Raw genomic sequence first — 15331 nt, forward strand, 5'->3', positions numbered from 1 at the left:
TGTTCTGTTATTTTCAGCTCAGTGGGAGATATTTCTGAAGACTAGTGAATCGGGGAAACAGCAACCAATCAGATTACAGCTGTCGTTTCTGTAGCGCAGTTTAGAAAATCACAGCAAACGTTTGGTTGGTATGGGCAAAGCCAGGGTTTTCCTTTACGCTAGTTTTCTTCAATATCCCCAACTTGTGCACTAATCCTTGAAGTAGTAAATGGTTGTGCCGCCAGCGCCGGGCACACATGACTATGGCTGGCATAGAGATGGGTGATGTTTGTCATGGAGTTGCCTTATGTTGTTTCAGTGACCTTTCCTTTTTATTGTAGAAAGAAGACATGGTTCCTGCGGCAAGCCCCCTGTAACACCTCCATCATCGTCTGTGTATTCCCTCTACTCCTCCCTGCCTTCCACAAAAAGCAAAGCGGGCAGCGGTATAGGCAGCGCGCGTACGTTCAGCGGTGCCAGCGGTAGTGCCTCCTCCAACTCCAAGCTTATAAAATCTCCCAAAGACAAGCTACAGATAGGTGGAAACAGGTCGATGCATCCTGTACAGCACAGCAAAGCACCCCAAGACAAAATGTAAGTTACTTATATACTACGGCTACATCTTTATATTGCCAACCTGGAATACCGATCAGTAGACACTAGAATGAGGTTGGCATGATCAAGATTTGACCTGTATAATGAAATGAACAAACATGCATGTTTGTGTAACGAATGCCCCTGGCAGGAAGCATCCGCCAACTGTGCCGATACCGGCAGGACAGTCCTGATTGGAGGGAACCGTTCGGCGGATTGGCACTTTTGTCCCGACTCCTGGGAAGTATGGCTCCACTCGCCATGATGGTGTCTCTGGTCGGCGGTAATCGTTTCTGCGATTACCACAATTCCGACGGACAATCTCTGGCAAAAATCTGAATAATGAAAACCCGAATGAAAATTAAACGGACTTGCCTTCAATCCGACGATGGAGATCTCCGATTGGATCATCATGTTGACAGCAATTGACTGACAGTTGGATTGACAGACGTCGCGGTGACGTCAGTCTGCAGTGGCGAACACTTCTACAATCAGAATGGCTTGCTGTCAGCATGATGATCCAATCGGAGATCTCCATCGTCGGATTTAAAGTAAGTCTGTTTCATTTTCATTCCGGCTTTCATTATTTTGGATTTTTTTTGCAGGGATTATGCAAATCGGAATTGTGACAAGAGATATAAAGCATGCTCATCCCCCTCTGGTGTGTGCAGTAATTGAAGGTAGTTTTTAGAGCGAATGATATTTGGACAGGACAGAGTTTCAGAAGCACCAAACACACACCTTGGCTGAGGCCGCATCCATTGTGGTATGGACACGCCCAGGGGAGGGCTGGCAAATTTTAGCTCGAAGGGCAAGACTGAGCACGGCAGCCTATTAGGAATGTTTCAAAGGAAAAAAAAATGCAAATGACCCAGCCCAAGGTAGTCCACTATGGGACCAACCCGGAGGGCAAATGCCCCCCAGCCCCTGGGCACGCCCTAATTCAGAGGCATGGCTATGATTTATATATTTTAAATGTTAGGCGGTATGAGTAAGTGATGTATAAAGAGAGTATTGTACAGTAACATTTTGTATAGTGTATATAAAGTGTGTATGGAATGTTCTGCAAAAATCTCATCCCAAGAAGGTTATTTAAACAGGACTGCTATTTAGTTTTCATTTAGATTGTTTAAAATGTGTTGGTTCTCTTGTTTTGCTAATGAGTCATCTGTATTTTACTTTTATTGATATTTACTTTCCTGTAAATCAAAATACTGTTTGAAGGTTCATTGACCTTTTCTGCATGTTCCCCCGACACTAGAATGACACCCTCTGTTAAAGTGGAGAAGATGCATACAATCCCAAAGATGGATGGCGTGTTATTAAAATCTGCTGCTGGGTCTACCTGTTCCTCTTCTGTCAGCTCCTCAGTAAAGACTGGCCTTAATTGGCAATCAATACCAAAGCCACCTTTGCCTTCCCCTGGACAGATACCAAACGGTAAAGGAATTCTCTCAACTCCTCCGAATGTGGAAAAGAAACCGGACGATACACACTGTAGGAAATATTTACACAAGAGGTTGTCAGGTATTTATGTATTATTATTTTTTTTATTACACATCTCTACTCTGTAACTGGTTTACTGGTCTACTCTTTATATAAAGCAATTTGACAGTTTTGCAAAAATCAGCCAAGTTAGTCTGGTGAAAAATGAAACCTGGAGATTAGCCGCTCACCACCCGCTGAATGGTCCAGGGCCTTGCACCCTTTCCAAAATCCTTCTCCACACGTGCACAATGTATTCTGGGAATCTCACCCTTAAAAAAAAAAAAAATAGAAACTCCCCGTAAATGACGGACACCAAGCATATTGAAAGCACAGGTTTCCACACACATGTGGCTCGTGCATTAATTAAGCAAACGCTATCCCATCATCAGGGTCAGGACCATATATAAAAATGCTGGACTACCCTGGTTGCTAGAATTAATACCAGCTTGGCTGCAAGAGGAGACCTGACTGATGTGGAAAGAGAGGGGAGGATTGTTGGGGATGTATTGGGCAGGAGCTTCAGTGACTACAAGCAACAGTGTCTAAGGTGATCATGGAACAATGAGGGAACAACATCTGCACAGTGGACAGAACGGATGCTGTAAGATCATGATATCCGTACATTGATTTGCAGCGTAAGGTTGGGTACACATTACAGAACACTTCTCCCGATGCAACATCTTTAGCGCTTTTTTCAACACCTGAAAGTCCCAGTCAGCATGCCGATTTATGTGTACATCCTAAACACGTTTTACATGATTTACCTTCAGATCTGTGCTCTATATCTGTTACAACCATCTGCTGAAAAGATTGTGACTCTGCACACTCTATAGAGATCTATGGACACGGCCGGTCCTGAATACCTACACACTGCAGGATTGGAACGACACCGTTCCAAGATTTTTAGTCTGGTTTATAAATCAAATCAAACGTTATGATGCGCTTTGTAACTATAATCGTCCATCTTTGCTGCATACACACTGTCCTATTGTGCCGAACTGTTGTTTATAGTTTTATTGGCCCGATAATTGGCTGAAAACACTGCAGTGTGTACCCAGCCTAAGGCAGAACAAGCGGACAGCTGCAGATTCTAACCTCTGGTACAAACAACTAGTTTGATCAAAATTGGTCTGACCACAGATCAGAATATCATAGTTTGGTCACAGTGAATAAACCACTCATCACATTTGGCAATGCACATGTGTGAGTTCAGTAGTACAGAGAGTCCCGGCAGCGGAGGAATTCTAATTGCTACTTAATGGTAATGAGCGATTAACCTTTACCCAATGTTGCAGCATTTATTTCCTGGCGTGGAGGTGTGTCTTCCAGGGTGACACGCCCACATCCATAGAGCTCTCGTGGTATGCGCGTGACACTGATGTTATGGATCTGTCAGGACCTTCTTGGTCTTCAGATCAGAACACCAGCATTTTTGGAATGTTCTGAAAGAATCATTCTGCATCCTCGCTGACCTCCCTTCCTCTGCTCCTTTGTAGTGTTTAAACTCGCACTATACCATCCAGAAATGAAGTTACTTTTATTTAAATGGACGACTATTCTCCAGCGTAAATTAAAGTGTCCGGATCTTATCAGAGTGAGAGAGGTCAGAGGCAGTGGTCACCTGGGAACTATTTTTATCACACACAAATTTCTGTCTGTCTGTATTGACTGCGGATGGCAAACAATAGTTTGCAATCCACTACATATCAAGGGTGCATGCAACGTCCTATTTCCGTGTCAGGACATTTTGTCATATTTGGGATTTTTTTCATAGTATCGGAGCTTTTGTGATCTGTGAGTTCTCCAAAATAATCTTGTGTGTTAAGTTTAGAAAACCTTTTAAGGGAACAATAATTGTAATTCCACTTGTGGTATTTAATTTTTTTTCAATTGATTCCCCGCGCAATATACACAATCAAGTCATAACTTGTAAACAGACTCTTAAGTGTTTTGCTTGCTAGACTATTAATAAACCATGTATAGTTTAATTTATTTCAGCGTTTGTTGGGTTTCTGGCAGTCTATAACTAATGTAATTATTTTTGTAGTAGACTTTCATTAGTTGTACCTCATTACACAGGTTTTAGACTGCAGAGGTTTGCCTGGGGCTTTCCATTGACATTTTGTCATAAACACATTTTGCAGATCGAGAGTTTGACCCCGATATACACTGTGGAGTTCTCGATGTTGAGACTAAGAAGCCCTGCACTAGATCTCTGACATGTAAGGTAAGTCGTAGCCACGATATTTGTAACTAGATCTCTGACACTGGTAACCAGCAATCCAGGCTCTTGTAGACCGCCTGAAGCTCTCTAACACAAAATAGCAAATGTTATGTTTGGAGTAGAGAACCATGCTTGGTGGTTCTTGTGCAGATGGAGAAGACTTGAATGCAGCGCATAGTTTTACAATTAAATAGGTGATCACAACATTTTCATTTTAGTGAATGGGTATAGTCATCATCATCAGTTGTTTATATAGTGCCACTAATTCCGCAGCGCTGTACAGAGAACTCGCTCACATCAGTCCCTGCCCCATTGGAGCTTACAGTCTAAATTCCCTAACACACAGACAGACAGACAAAGACTAGGATCAATTTTGATAGCAGCCAATTAAGCTGCCAGTATGTTTTTGGAATGTGGGAGGGAACCGGAGCACCCAGAGGATACCCATGCAAACACTGGGAGAACATACAAACTCCACAGAGATAAGGCCATGCTTGGGAATCGAACTCATGACCTCAGTGCTGTGAGGCAGAAGTGCTAACTACTTAGCCACCGTGCATACCATGTGACATAGTCTGTACTATCTGTAATCATTAGACTTCACTGGGGTAAATTAGTTAGGTCAAAACATTACTCACTTTACCACGTGGTGAACCGGGAGTTTGCAGTAGGACTGACTCACAAAATGAATTTGCTAATTTTCTATTATCAATCTGGCGCAGCTCTGGGACAAACGGCGACATTTATCAGCCTGGTGCTCCAGCTGTGGAGAGGGTCCGTATAATAATATTTCCTAGGTAGTACTGCAGTTTTACTTTGTACCACGCCATCCACTTCCCACCACGTGGCTATGCAGGTGAAGTCGTGTGTGAATATCCTTTTCTTTCTTCCCTAGACACATTCCTTAGGCTACAGGAGAGCAGTACAAGGGCGCAAGAAAGGTTTTGATGTGTTATTAGCCGAGCACAAAAACAAAACCAGGGAAAAAGAATTACTTCGTCACGCTGAACAGCAGCAGCAGCAACAGATGTCTGCGCTCAGGGAACCACATCCCTCACCTTCAAAATCTTCCCAGGAATCGCACCAAAATTCTCATGGACTTTCTGCCCCTGAAGTGAAGCCTTCAGTACCCAGCAAGGCCAAGCCTCACAACCCCAGTCTTCCAAGGTGAGGCCATGCACCCAATGTTGTATTTTATATACAGTAATAACGCTCAGATATCAGTGAGAGAATCTAAAGTTTTCACGCTCCATTGTGTAGATTTGTGAGGTTTCCCAACAAAATGAATGTAGAACTTTTTTGTTTTTCTAAACAACTTTTCACTCTCCGTTTTTTGGTGACTGGGAGCTGCCACACTGACCTGATGGTGGCTGGCACCGATTTTATATAGGCTAAGGGAAGTGTGATTTAAAAAAAAAAAAAAATACACCTTATATGTAAATAGGTTAAAATGTGTTTACCAATGACTTGGATGTGTGCTGACACTCCCAGAAATATGGCATCATGGAGTGACCAATACGCAAATTAATTTCTCAATTAATATAGCTGTTCTGGTGTCCAACGCGGTTTATCCTCCTAGCCTAAAGCAATGCGATTTACATTGTTTTTTATTATTTAGATGTTTTATATCTTTCTATAAGAAGGACATTTAAAGCAAACCATGTCGCTCCTAAAACTGTTCAAGAACAAAGAGAATGCATAGAATAAGCCTTTCCATTTATAAATTTAGTTTCACTAACTTTGCCAAAAAGTACTGCAGCCCATAGCCATCAGTAACACATGTGAAGTTGGATTTTGCTATGAGTACAGGATCTATATTACCTGCACCCGAGCACCAGTTTTATCCAAATGTTCAGAGTCCTATATCTTCCTAAACCATAACATTTCTAGTACAGTAAACTTGTAGGGCCCGAGTCATTAAACTGAGCAAAGCAAAAAAAAAAAAGGAGTAAGTTTGTTCCTGGACAAAACCATGTTACAATACAAGGGGTGCAAATTAGTTTATTATTTTGCACATAAGTTAAATACTGTAAGTTTTTTCATGTAGCACACAAATACCTGATGGTTTTATTTTTACACTGCAATTTAAAGTTGATCTAGGACATGCCCTACCACAACTATAAATCTGTCCCCACATTTTAAATTTACCTCCCCCTCCACTTCACGTTTTATTGGCATTACCATTCAAACACATAATAAAATCGCATTCTAGAAAGAGATTTATGTTCTCTTAATTGTTTTTAGATACGTCAGATAAGGTTTTCCGTGCTTTTAGGAGTTATGTTTTTATGAGTATTTTTCTGTCTCGCCTTGTGGGGTCTCCAGGCCGTCGGGTTACCCTGCACAGCACAGCGGTAACGTTCCCAACGGCTCGCCGTCAGTGCACGAATCTCCTCAACCAGTAGTACCTGCAGCTGAGCCGAACTCCCGCCTGTCCAGCGATGAGGGAGAAGGGGACGAAAAAGAGGAACCCACTGAAAAACTGGACTGTCATTATTCAGACCATCACCCACGACCAGCAGCTGTAAGTATTGATGAAATAGTGGGTGGTGAATCCAGGATGAGGATCAGGATTAAGATTGTGATTTAGGGATCGAGCAAATCCTAAGGGTTCTAAGCAGTGTTCAGGTTCAGCCCAATAGTTCATATTCACTGAAATCTGATGTTTATCCCTGATCTAAAACAAGCATATTGTATCCGTTACAGATTAGGGTTTGGAGTTGGTTCCAGATTCAACAACAGGACATTGATCAGATGCATCTCTGATTATGATATAGGAAACAAATTATTAATATATATTATTGCAAAAAAAGTAATCTTTTTAATCTCATGTCTTGAGCATCAATTACCAACTTTTAGTGGGTTATGCATCTAGTAGACATTACATGGTGTGATTGGGGGGGGGGGGGGGGGAGTATGGGGCGATGGTCAGGTTGACATACTTTGTTGTAGGAGTCATTGAGAATAATGTTCTCTTATACAATGTTGTGGAGAAGGCTGTTGAGGCCTAGTAGGCTGTTGAGGCCTAGTAGTAATTGACTCTTTTCCCCTCACAGTTTTGCTCCTTTGGTAGCAGACAGATTGGGAGGGGATATTACGTTTTTGACAAGCGGTGGGACCACATCCGATGTGCACTTAACTTCATGGTGGACAAACATCTTAACTCCCAGATGTGGAGGTAGGTTCCTTCCAAGTGGTTTGTACGTTAGTGTGCCTATTACCTGCCTACAGCTGAGGCAGCCATTTTGAACCGATTCTCACAAGGATGTAGCCAGTCCATCCACACAGAACTAGCGGAATCACGGACTGGGCCCCCAAAATAGCTGCCTCCACTGTGTCCTAGGGAATGGAGCACTTTAAATCAATGTATTGATGCCTATGACAATGTCATGCTCATTATCATAATAGAACACTTTGACTTGTTTACATATACTATATCCTTACAAAATGAGATATTTGTTAATCTATGTGATTGACTATTGAATTATTATCTGTATTTCTTCACCTTTCCTTCACAAAAACCCATCCTCAACCGTGCTCACACTCGTGACGTCACATTGAGATTTTTTTATTTATTTCAGACATTGAATCTAGACTTCAGTGTGTCTCAAATTGCTTTCTTCACGTTCTGATTTAAGTATCCCTGCCTAAATATTAATTGTTGAATGGTAAAACTGCATAAAATATTTTGCAACATAAGAGGAATGGACTATTTAAGAGCTATGGTATTATTCATGGAGATGTTCTATAAGGCAAGCCTGGAAGCCAGGAGCCAGAACCAGCCATCTTTATATAGGTTTGATGGCGTGCAGTTTGCGTTGATGAGATTAGTGGTAGTATGCTAAATATATTAACCATCCCAAATGTAATCTACCCAGCTAGTCTCTAAGACAAGCCCCCCAAAAACCAGCCTGTGCCCCTAGATTATACCAGCATATCTGTAGATAGATCACCACAAACTAAAGTAAATTGATAGTACTAGATCATAATAAAATATGTCCTATATATGTTCCATCCTTGTCCGTTGCATCCTTATTGTCTGCAAACTGCAAATTTCTTATTGATACACAATACAAAATAAAAATTGAATAATTGTTTGCAATTCAATCTAGACCCTATTTAAATGGAACGGAGTGTCAGAGAAAACCACAAGAATCTAACCAAACCGGACATTCCGGAGATTTGAGCAATCTCACCATATTATTGACTTTTTTTGTATAATTAAACTTTATCATCCTTTCAGTAGGAAACAGCATAGTTTGCATTCTTTTGTTGATGCCAGTTGTCTTCAGTGCCTAATACTGTGTTATTAAGCACTGAAGTACTGCAGTAAGTTATCGCTCAGAACTTACCTCTCACAATGTTAATGAACTCCGCCCCCTCCATTCCACTGAAACTGCCCTGGCTCAAGTTACGAACGATCTCCTCTCGGCTAAAGCCATGGGCCACTACTCCCTCCTGATTCTCCTCGACCTCTCAGCGGCCTTTGACACCGTTGACCACCCCCTCCTGCTTCACACCCTTCTGTCCATTGGCCTCTCCGGTACCGTCCTCTCCTGGTTCACCTCTTACCTTGCCGACTGTTCCTTCTCTGTTTCCACCCTGATTCTCTCTCCCCCTCTACCTCCCCTCCAGTCGGGGTCCCTCAGGGCTCTGTCCTTGGACCCTTACTATTCTCACTATACACCTCTTCTCTGGGTGCACTCATCAGCTCCTTCGTCCTCAAGTACCACCTTTATGCTGATGACACTCAACTCTACCTTCCCTCTCCTGATCTCTCTCCCTCCCTTCTCTCCAGGGTATCCGCATGCCTCTCTGCCATCTCCTCCTGGATGTCCTCTAGATTTCTTAAACTCAATCTTGCTAAAACTGAACTGAAATTGTCTTTTCTCCCTCTCGTACCTCCTTCCTCTCTGACCTCTCTATCACTGTTAACAACTCATCTATCTCCCCTGTTCCCCAACTTCGGTGCCTGGGTGTCATCCTCGACTCCTCTCTCTCCTTTGCCCCTCACATTCACTCTCTCGCCAAATCCTGCCGTTTCCAGCTTCGCAACATTGCCCGCATTCGGCCCTTCCTCTCCCAGGATGCCACCAAATCTCTCGTCCACTCTCTGATTATCTCCCGCTTGGACTACTGCAACCTTCTCCTTATCAGCCTCCCCCTCTCTCATCTCGCTCCCCTTAGATCTGTACTTAACGCCACTGCTAGGCTTATTTTCCTCTCTCGCCGTTCCACCTCTGTATCCCCACTCTACCAAGCCCTTCACTGGCTCCCCTTCCCCTACAGAATCCTTTTCATGCTCCTCACTCTGACTTACAAGGCCCTCGCCAACTCCACTGCTCCCTACATCTCTAACCTTCTCTCTATTCACACTCCCTCCCGCCCACTGCGATTATCCAACGATCGTCGCCTCTTTTCCCCTCTGATTACCTCCTCTCACGCACGTATCCAAGACTTCTCCCGCGCCGCTCCCCTCCATTGGAACAAGCTCCCCCGCTCCATCAGAACTTCCCCTAACCTGTCCTCTTTCAAACGAACATTAAAAACCCACCTTTTCCTTAAAGCCTTCCAGTCTCATGCCTAAACTCCCACCGGTCGGCTACCTCTCTTTCTCATTCCTTCTTCCCTTCCTCGACTCCGTCTCCGTTTCTCCCGTCTCTCTGTCTCATCCATGTGTCTGTCTGTCGTCCCCTCCCTTTAGATTGTTCGCTCCTTTGAGCAGGGCTCTCCTACCTTCTGTTTTCATCAATTTTAACTGCGCTCTCCAGCTACTCAGCTCACCTCCTCTCTGTCCCTCTGCCCTCTGTCTCCTCTCGCTTCTCTCCGCTCCCCTCAGTGACTCTCAACCTGTCCTCTTGGGCCATAGTTACCTGCCTGTACTCACTTTTCCTCTCCCTCCCTCTCTTTCATGCTGTGCCTGAGCCCCCAGAGTTATAGTGCTTACTGTTACTTGTACTGTGCTGTTTCACCTTGTACTGTGCCATTGTTTGTCCTTGTACGGCGCTACGGATACTTTGTGGCACCCTATTAATAATAATAATAACTTTTGATACTGTTGGCTAAAAGAGTCATAACAGTATGACATGTACTCTGGGATGTACTGCTGTAAGTTATATGGGATAAAACCCTGCATATTGTAAATGAGGTGGATATTGTCGGTCACCGAGGCCTTCTGTAAAAGCATGTCTCAGAGATGGGAGTGCATTTACAGAGGTCGGAGACCTTTGAGGTGACTGCTGGGTACACACGACAGAAAATTACTGCAGATGCAAATTCTATAGCTGTTTTACTAACGACTGAAAGTCCCAATGTTCATGCAGATTCACGTGTACACACCTACACGATTTACCTTCAGATCTGTGCTCTTCATCTGTCATAAGCATCTGCTGAAACTCTACAGAGATGTGTTTACGCTGCTGGCCGTGAGTGCGTACACACTTCCACATTCGCCTGACATCGTTCCAACGTTGATAGGGATTTTTAGGAAGTTTTTAAAACCAAATCAAATGATACAATGTGCTTTGGTATGATAAAAAATGATCATGGGAGCGTACACACTGATGCAATATCTTACCTAACGGTCGTTTATCGCGTAATCGGCTTGATCAGGTGAAAAACCTATAGAGTGTAACCAGCCGTACAGTAAGGCTGTGCATTTAATGCTTATACTACACGAGTTTTTCTGTGAACTGACATTTCCATATAGATGCCTTGAGTATTACATGGATATTAAGTCACTCGGGACATGTAAAGGTAAGAGGTGACTGTTATCACTAATATTTGCTAGGTTGTATGGTTTATGTATGTTCTCTTAATCTAGCAATCCTCTTACTGATAATGCTGCACTTCTAAACTACAGATAGGATGTGGTGGAACTACAGATTCTAAGCTGAAACTTGTAGTTCCACCACGGCTGGAGAGCCACAGGTTGCCTATGCCTGTCCTATCACCTCTGTTCTATCTCCCTAATAAACTAAACATAGTAAGTTTTTATATTTATATATTTATTTTCACGTCCATTCGAGGATGGCCTCTCCACCCATTATGGTGCACAATGTTTAAGGTGACCAGTGACCAATAAGATCAATGTAATCTTCATCATTGTTATCTTATTCTTCTTCTCTTACTGCTGGTCTGTGCTCGAGTCACTGCCCCCGACCTCTTTACCGCTGGTCTGTGCTCGAGTACCTGCCCCTTGCCTGCTGGTGTGTGCTCGAGTCACTGCCCCTTTACTGCTGGTGTGTGCTCGAGTCACTGCCCCTGGCCCCTTTACTGCTGGTCTGTGCTCAAGTCACTGCCCCAGGCCCCTTTATTGCTGGTCTGTGCTCGAGTCACTGCCCCCGGCCCCTTTATTGTTGGTCTGTGCTCGAGTCGCTGCCCCCGGCCCCTTTACTGCTGGTCTGTGCTCGAGTCACTGCCCCAGGCCCCTTTATTGCTGGTCTGTGCTCGAGTCACTGCCCCAGGCCCCTTTATTGCTAGACTGTGCTTGAGTCACTGCCCCGGCCCCTTTATTGTTGGTCTGTGCTCGAGTCGCTGTCCCCGGCCCCTTTATTGTTGGTCTGTGCTCGAGTCACTGCCCCCGGCCCCTTTATTGTTGGTCTGTGCTCGAGTCACTGCCCCCGGCCCCTTTACTGCTGGTGTGTGCTCGAGTCACTGCCCCCGGCCCCTTTATTGCTGATCTGTGCTCGAGTCGCTGCCCCCTGCCTCTTTACTGCTGGTGTGTGATCGAGTCACTGCCCCCTGCCCCTTTACTGCTGGTCTGTGCTTGAGTCACTGCCCCTTGCCGCTTTACTGCTGGTGTGTGCTCGAGTCACTGCCCCCTGCCCCTTTACTGCTGGTCTGTGCTCGAGTCACTGCCCCCGGCCCCTTTATTGCTGATCTGTGCTCGAGTCACTGCCCCCTGCCCCTTTACTGCTGGTCTGTGCTCGATTGACTTCCCCTTTACTGCTGGTCTGTGCTCGATTGACTTCCCCTTTACTGCTGGTCTGTGCTCGAGTCACTGCCCCTTTACTGCTGGTGTGTGCTTGAGTACCTGTCCCCTGCCCCTTTACTGCTGGTGTGTGCTTGAGTCACTGCCCCCTGCCCCTTTACTGCTGGTGTGTGCTTGAGTCACTGCCGCCTGCCCCTTTACTGCTGGTCTGTGCTCGAGTGACTTCCCCTTTACTGCTGGTCTGTGCTCGAGTACGTGCCCCCGGCCTCTTTACTGCTGGTCTGTGCTGGAGTCACTGCCCCCGGCCTCTTTACTGCTGGTCTGTGCTCGAGTCACTGCCCCCGGCCCCTTTACTGCTGGTCTGTGCTCGAGTCACTGCCCCCGGCCCCTTTATTGCTGATCTGTGCTCGAGTCGCTGCCCCCTGCCTCTTTACTGCTGGTGTGTGCTCGATTGACTTCCCCTTTACTGCTGGTGTGTGCTCGAGTCACTGCCCCCTGCCTCTTTACTGCTGGTCTGTGCTCGATTGACTTCCCCTTTACTGCTGGTCTGTGCTCGAGTCACTGCCCCTTTACTGCTGGTCTGTGCTTGAGTCACTGCCCCCTGCCCCTTTACTGCTGGTGTGTGCTTGAGTCACTGCCGCCTGCCCCTTTACTGCTGGTGTGTGCTTGAGTCACTGCCGCCTGCCCCTTTACTGCTGGTCTGTGTTCGAGTGACTTCCCCTTTACTGCTGGTCTGTGCTCGAGTACCTGCCCCCTGCCCCTTTACTGCTGGTCTGTGCTCGAGTACCTGCCCCCTTCTCTCCTGTGTGAGGCATTTCAGAGCTAATATTTAGATAGTTGGGGGGTGTTGTGTTTTTATAAAGTGAAAGCAAAGAAAATCATTTGATCATGGAAATTATTTCCTCCGGCTGTTTTTGAAAGCTTAACATGTAAACAAAAATGGCTGTAGAACAAACTGCCATTAAGAGAGTAAATTACTGATCTAAGTCAATGACTTTGGATGCGGACTAGACTTTCAAACAAATATAGCAACATCTAGTGTGTAACTTTTGGGAGTAACCAGATTTAGGGCATTCAATGGTAGGCAGCGCATAATTATGTTTATCTGCAGCATATGAAAACTTTATGGTGTAGGAGGGTTGTAGATGTACTTCAAGGCAGAGGATCATGGCAACAAAAATGACAAGCACTTATTCATACAAGTAATTCAGTTAACGTGAATATCAATTTTTTTATTTTTTTTAGGAAAATCCCTCCGGCATCCAGCAGTTCATCCATGCACGCTCCGCACCGGACCAGCACGACTTCGGCGCCTGTGTCACAGCGTATGAACAACACTGGTTTCCTGTCGCCCAGCACAGTTACCTCTTCCCCAGCTCCCGTGACCTCTCCCTGTACATCTGTGGACAAAGTCCTTTCGCAAGGAACTGTACAAAGCACTCACACTGCACCAGACCCTGCCAGTAGTATGCAATCCAGACAAGTGTCGTCTTCAGCATCCACACCGTCAGTGCTTTCCTCATCGCCTAGCCCAGTCTCCAGCAAACCTCAAAAGTTAAAATCCAATAAGGCTGTGAAACCCAAGGAATCCCCCGCCAGCAGCACGAACTGCAGTAGCAACAGCAGCAGCTCAGGAAAGAAACGGAAAAATAACTCCCCACCCCAGCTGCTAGCGCACCCCCCTTCTCATTCCACCGAGTCTTTTAGGAAAAACTGTGTGGTGAACTCTGGCACGTACCACTCTCCCGGCACAACCTTGTCCCACGGCAGTCCGCACGGCGTCGGGCTCAATTTTGTAAACAATCGATCTGTGAGTCTTAAACACGACCAATCAGGGAGGGGTCCTCCGCCGGGGAACCCTGCGGAGTCGATCAAGCGGATGAGCGTAGTGATGAACAGCAGTGACTCCACCCTTTCGCTCGGGCCGTTCGTTCACCAAGGCGGCGGTGACCAAGCTGTGAACTCGCACAACACCTTTTCCCATTCTCACGTTTCCATGGACAAGTTCACGGGAAAAAAGCGAAAGTCCGCAGCCGGCCCCAGCAGCATAACCAATAACAGCAAATCCGGTAAGGTTGCCAAACTGCCGCCAGTAAACAACATTCACGCGAAACATAATAGTGGAATTTCAGGAACGCCGGCGTTGACCAATAGTACCCTTCGTCATCAGGTAACAAATCTCTTGTGGTTTTTCGTTTTCTCTTTTTCGCCTGAAATGATTAACTATGTTGTTTTTTTTGGGGTTTTTTTAGAGGGGATTTTGAAAGTAAAATTATTAATGCCGGGCTGTGACTATAATTATTAAGGCCATTGGTTTTCAATTGTCAGATCATTAGTTCAATGTAGTAGCTCTTTTGAATTTAGCTTATCATTTTGTCTCCCTATGACATGAGATTTGCATCACTATTATGTTATTAAGGACCCTTCCCCAAATTAACTCTGCAGCTTCCTGTCCCCCACCCTGAGCCCTGTCCTCACTAAACCAATCACTGTAGTGGGCAGGTATTGTTTTCCACAAGATCACTAATCTCCTGAAATACTGCCTTGAGCATTCTGATGATCTGATTGGCTAAAGGTTGTTCTATCCCTGCCCACTTTAAAACTTAGGACACTCCAGATTGGCAGGAGGCAAAGACTGAATAAAATGAGATGCTCAGACCCTAGTCTAATAACCCCCTCCCCAAAAGACACTAGCTCAGAACCTTTGTTTTTTTATTCTTTGTTTTCCTACTTAATGACCTTAATATAAAATACATTTATTCTGATTTGATCTCTGTCCTGATAGTTAACAATGTATAAAGCACTTGGGTGGACTAATGAAAAGTAACGGATGTCAATTTGAAACAACGCATCACAATATGTGACATTTGGTCATGAAGGGGCAAAAACTCTACTGTCTTCATGTGGTTAAAAATTCTAAAACCGGTTATAAAGATATATTTTCCTACATGTGAAGTGATAAATAGGTTACTGTCATAAAGAGTGTATGTGTTCATGTATGTATATATAATATGTTTGTTTTAGAGTTTATATTGAATTATTGTCCCAAACTCAGGGATGCTATTTGCACATTATTGCTATTAATACTTGATTAATATTTTACTTATTGTAAA

General features: G+C 44.7%; 2 protein-coding genes and 1 long non-coding RNA gene across 5 annotated transcripts in view; 2 read left to right on the forward strand and 1 right to left on the reverse strand.

Moving 5' to 3' along the window:
- The window catches only part of PRICKLE2 (prickle planar cell polarity protein 2), a 938433-nt gene that overhangs the window by 619588 nt on the left and 303514 nt on the right, over positions 1-15331 (reverse strand). The gene's annotated exons all lie outside the window — the stretch shown is intronic.
- LOC142099667 (uncharacterized) overlaps positions 1-15331 on the forward strand; it is a 270464-nt gene that overhangs the window by 188582 nt on the left and 66551 nt on the right. The gene's annotated exons all lie outside the window — the stretch shown is intronic.
- Positions 1-15331, forward strand: part of ATXN7 (ataxin 7) — an 85112-nt gene that overhangs the window by 60623 nt on the left and 9158 nt on the right. For all 3 annotated transcript variants that reach the window (XM_075183363.1, XM_075183362.1, XM_075183364.1), the window contains 7 exons: positions 321-573; positions 1835-2100; positions 4206-4288; positions 5181-5452; positions 6611-6809; positions 7342-7463; positions 13464-14388. In XM_075183363.1, coding sequence (XP_075039464.1) covers positions 321-573; positions 1835-2100; positions 4206-4288; positions 5181-5452; positions 6611-6809; positions 7342-7463; positions 13464-14388 — 2120 coding nt within the window. The remainder of the gene's footprint in view (positions 1-320; positions 574-1834; positions 2101-4205; positions 4289-5180; positions 5453-6610; positions 6810-7341; positions 7464-13463; positions 14389-15331) is intronic.

Source organism: Mixophyes fleayi, chromosome 8 (assembly GCF_038048845.1).
Source record: "Mixophyes fleayi isolate aMixFle1 chromosome 8, aMixFle1.hap1, whole genome shotgun sequence".
NCBI lineage: Eukaryota > Metazoa > Chordata > Amphibia > Anura > Limnodynastidae > Mixophyes > Mixophyes fleayi.